The sequence below is a fragment of the Delphinapterus leucas genome, chromosome 3 (assembly GCF_059928025.1).
Source record: "Delphinapterus leucas isolate spDelLeu-1000000601 "Yukka" chromosome 3, BTC_Dleu_Yukka2, whole genome shotgun sequence".
Classification (NCBI taxonomy): Eukaryota; Metazoa; Chordata; class Mammalia; order Artiodactyla; family Monodontidae; genus Delphinapterus; species Delphinapterus leucas.
Window position 1 is genome coordinate 148,205,296 of NC_143131.1, and position 4,853 is coordinate 148,210,148.

At 32.9% G+C, this 4,853-nt stretch overlaps 1 protein-coding gene across 5 annotated transcripts in view; it reads left to right on the forward strand.

Moving 5' to 3' along the window:
• The window catches only part of CPEB4 (cytoplasmic polyadenylation element binding protein 4), a 94,106-nt gene that overhangs the window by 59,391 nt on the left and 29,862 nt on the right, over positions 1 to 4,853 (forward strand). For 4 of the 5 annotated variants that reach the window (XM_022595086.3, XM_022595088.3, XM_022595089.3 and 1 more), the window contains one exon: positions 357 to 4,758. The exons of the other annotated variant lie outside the window; for it this stretch is intronic. In XM_022595086.3, the coding sequence (XP_022450794.1) occupies positions 357 to 584 (228 nt within the window). In that variant the 3' untranslated portion in view covers positions 585 to 4,758. Of the gene's footprint in view, positions 1 to 356; positions 4,759 to 4,853 lie in introns of those variants that run through there. 5 annotated transcript variants of the gene reach the window in all.

Genomic DNA, 4,853 nt, shown 5'->3' on the forward strand with positions numbered 1-4,853 from the left:
TCCAGATCCACTAATTAAAGTGACGGTTTGTGTCTATGAAAACTCTCCTGTGGGTTTAACCTCATAATGTTCTTAAACGTTAAGTTGGCTTCACTCTTAACTTTCTGCTGGGATCTTGCTTTTCATTTGAAAACTTTATTTAATAAGACAAAAATGTAAAACAATGGGCATAAAAGCCTTACCAGTTTCTTAAACGATGATAGCTAATTTCAGTAAAAGAATTATTGACCCTTCCTTTGGGGTACCTTGGCACAGACTCATTCAGACAGTGGATGGAAATGTACATACACGGTATAAGAGTTGCCTGGTCCATTCACTGAGAAATGTAAACACCCTTGTTTTATTTTTGATTTCAGGTGGAAGTTAAGCCATATGTCTTGGACGATCAGCTGTGTGATGAATGTCAGGGGGCCCGTTGTGGGGGAAAATTTGCTCCATTTTTCTGTGCTAATGTTACCTGTCTGCAGTATTACTGTGAATATTGCTGGGCTGCTATTCATTCTCGCGCTGGCAGGGAATTCCACAAGCCCCTGGTGAAGGAAGGCGGTGACCGTCCTCGACATATTTCATTCCGCTGGAACTAAAGGATAACTACAGTGCTCATTTTCAGGCCTCAGAATAAGTGCACTCTTCTGTTAATTCTGCCCCCTTCCTCAACCTCTTCATGCTGGCATGTCCTTTTGTGCAGTCTGTAACTTAACAATAAGTCTAATGGAAAGAATGACCTATAATATAGGCGTTTTGTAGATTCTCGTGTCACTGAAAACAATATGTATGAACTCCTTTTTCGTATTGCCATCATGTTGCATGGAAGTTTCATTCTCTTGTTTTGCTGGAGACCAAGAGGATCCAAACTTCCCGCAACATTTTCTTAGAGGAGAGAGAGAAATATTAAAAGAGAAATGAAACAATAGAGTATTTTGGGTTTTTAATTAAATTATTGTTAATAATGTAACAGATAAGAATACTTTTATTAAAATAACCACATAACAATAACACTATCAATCTCTCCTGACGCGGGGTTTCCCCCAGGGAAGTGCTTTTGCCTTTCTCTTTCTTTTCTTTCATATTTTTTGCCTCTCTCTTTTTTTCCGTCCCCTTTTTATTCTTTTAACAGCAATGGAAGAAGTTAACAATTATTAACAGGAGAGAGCGTGTTAAAGCAAACACAAATGCATGAGCAAGATTGAATCAGCATTATAACTAATTTTAAGGGTTTAGAGGCGGAATGTGATTTCATTATGCCGCAAAGTTACTACCACATCAGAAAAAAAAAAATAGTAAAGTAGGCAGAGCTAGGTTTATATTCTTTTAAACAGGTTTTTAAATTTAGAATATAAAAATTGGGTACATTTACTTCTGAGGGGAGTGCACTTATTTATTTTTAAACTTTTACTTATCTGGTCACAGCCCCAGGAAACCTACCAAAGCTAGAGTTAATGACAACTGGTGGGAAAACTAGCATTTCCTCTCCTAAAGAACAAATATATAAATTTTATTTTTGATGTTATATATAAACTCTATATCCTAATTTACTAACACTCATCAGGTGTCAGCCTTTGCTCTCCATTTTGACGTTAAAAAAAAGCAAACAGATCTAGAGATACCTCAAGGATATCATTTTTGATTTTGTGTTAGACTACCGTGTGTAGCCAAAACTGGAAGACAAAACCAATATTCAAATTGGCTGCTGATTGGCTTACTTTTAGATTTAAAGTTACTTTGGGTATCCTGTAATTTAGTTGTAACATAGAAAATGAAAAAAAAAGTTTAAAAAAAGTTAAGTAGTTGCAAAGTGTTTTGCACTGTTGAACTAAGTAACTGTGTAAATCTGTGCAAAGGTACGTATGTTTATCTTACTCTTCCTATAAAATAAAATAACATTACAATTTCAGAACTTAGCATGGGACATAGTCAGTGTTTGAAGTGCCAACTTCATCAAGTAATGCATGCTTTATTATAAATAAAACTAGCTTTTGAAAGGCGTTATGATGTGTTGAACAGTATGCTTCAGGGGTAAATTGAAAATAGTCTCTTGAAGCCCTGGTCATGGAAGTAACTTTTATTTTTATGGACATTCTCTTAACGAAATGCCCTATCCACCATGAAAAGGATTATCATCAGTGTGCAAAACATTAAAAAAAAAAAAATCTGATGGCAATCTTGCTAGTTGTGCTACCTAACAGTACCATCTTGGATCCTTCAAAACCAAAGACTTGCCCCAGGAGTGCGGTGGAACCACCTGGCTGATGACCCCTACTGATCTGGAAAAGCAGTCCTTTATTTTTAATCCAGGCTTTAATGAACTATATACCTGTTAAGTTCCAAAGGTCAAAATGGAGGCATTTGCTGTCTATTAGATACAGAAAGGGAGCTGCTTTTAAAGAATCCCCTGCAAATATTGAAAGCGGTCATGTGAATGGAGGGTGCTCTTGCGTAGCTGGTCAGGGACTTTTTTTTCTTTTCTCCTGAACGACATAATTCTAATTGGAATGTTCATTTGCCTCTTTTTATTCTTTTCAGTGCTTGTAGGTGGCTTGGGGTGTGCTATCGTGCTGTTCCTACTCAGTAAACAGGTGTGATGAGCTAACAAGAAATAAGAACTAGCTTTGAATAATAATTTTTCCCTTTGTACATGACCTGCTGAATTTCGGTACAGTGTTTTTGTAGCTAACTTATTTTGTCATGCACATAATGTATATTTGTTATGCACTACTTTTGTATATCTTGTTTTTCCAACAGTGAACATTTTTAGGCACACTTTTCACTGACGGGATATCTCTTTATGCAATACCTCAATTTTTCATATTGCAAAGAGTAGCTTTTTGTACTTTTATTACTGAGAGATCTTCATATACTTCATTTTTTAATATAAATAATTTTAATAAATTTTATTTTCTTATATTCTGCTTTTTATACATTTCAGTGCTCTGCATACATTTTAAATTATGAATGTTGTGCACTGGCAATGCTATTTTAGAGTCTGCAGAGAAGAGAAAGCATGTTGCTTAAACATCCTTCCCCAGCACCAGCTATTGGTGTACCTATAATTTAAGAAATAGTCTATGTAAAGTCACAAATTAATGAAAAAAAATTCGCATGAAAATGACAGATAACACTGTAGTTCCTTAAAAAAAAAACTAAATGCATAAGCATAGGGTAGAAATTTAAAATAACAAAATTGTCTACAGCTTCTTACTAAGTTTTTAAAATTATTCATAACGCAGACATTTTTGGTGAATGTTTAGCCATTTTTAATATTAATAAATTGGTGTTAAGTGTTTGATTCAGAGATGTCTGCTCTTTTAAATTATATATAAAGAAAAAAAAATAGCCTGCCGTGGGACAGGTGTGTAATGTTAGTATGCATGACTAATGTAAGAAATTGTTATTCTACTAATATTTACTTGTGATTGTGTGACAAGCGTGTTTACAGATTATTTGGTTACACTTCAATTTACAGGGCATAAACAATTATTATCTATTACTCTGGACTTTATTGATTACATGTCCTTCAGATTACATGGGATTGTAGTTGGGAGTTACCATGTAACTCAGAACATAATTAACATGTAATTAGTTTACAGATTTTAGGGTATCACTTCAATGTACCAAGCATGTAGTTCTAGCGCACTAGCATGGCACCAGCCATGTACTTACAATGTAGTTACAGAGTAATTACATGGTTATTTTTGCAATGTAAAATAAAGTGTTTCTGATTATTTTCTATGTAAAGGAACCCTCTCCCTTCCCCTTCTGGTCCCCAAGCTTCGGTAAAATATATATACTTCTCCATACACAGACCTCTGCAGAATGCAAAATAAAACTTGCAGTGAATGAATTTAGCATTTTATGAGAGTGCTGTTGGAAAGACTTGATAATTCACCCTTTTTGTTTTGAAGAGTTGAATCTTCTGTTAAAAGGTGATTTAAAACTTGAATGTGATGAATTGTGGCAAGTTAACTTCAAGTTATGTGCAATACTTATTTCAAACTTTTGAAAGATCTTTGCAGTGTAATTCTTTGTTTTTAATTACAGACATTTAAAAATGTCATTTTCTACTGTTAAGAGTAATCCTCTTTCTTGCTGGTGTTTCTAAAGAAAAGAATCAGAACTCAATCTTTCTACTAATGTAAATTTGAGATTATTTTTAAAAATGGAATAAAAGAGGTTTTGGTCATTTGCTTTATTTTATTATCTTATTTTAAAGCTACTGTGATTGATAGCATTGTAAGAATTGGGACAATATTGTATTCAACTGTTTTATTTTTTATATTTTTAAAATTTAAAGTATAATTAGTTTTTATAATTTTCATCAGATTTTTGTTATATTTTTTGGAAGTGAAACTTTTAGCAAGTGGGTGTCTAGTTTTTACTAATCCCTAATTTTTTTTTCCAGTGTATTGCTCATATTATCAGAAGGAAAAGTTATTTAAGTATGTCAGTTAATTGTACTACTTGGCTGAATTTCCATATAGTTTTTACTGTGTATGGGGAGGTTGTAGTATTTATTATAGCATTTTAAATAAGGGTAATTCATTTTTTATTAAAGTCATTTTCACGTTAAGTTCCTATTTTTGTATGTTCTACTCTTAAGTTATATAACACAGTTCCTTTTTTAAAAGAGTTCATTTGTTGAAGTGCTAGTGGAAAATTAATGTTATTAAATAGTTTGCAAATGACTATTTATACCAGTATGCATATAATTTTTAAATATTTGTAATGTGAGATGTTGAATGAATAAAACTTTTAACTCAGCTTTCTTTTAATATACTTATTTATTTTCAACATAAGTAGATTACGCTTCCATGGTTGGGGATATAACATTTTAAAAATATGAGGAATGTACTCTT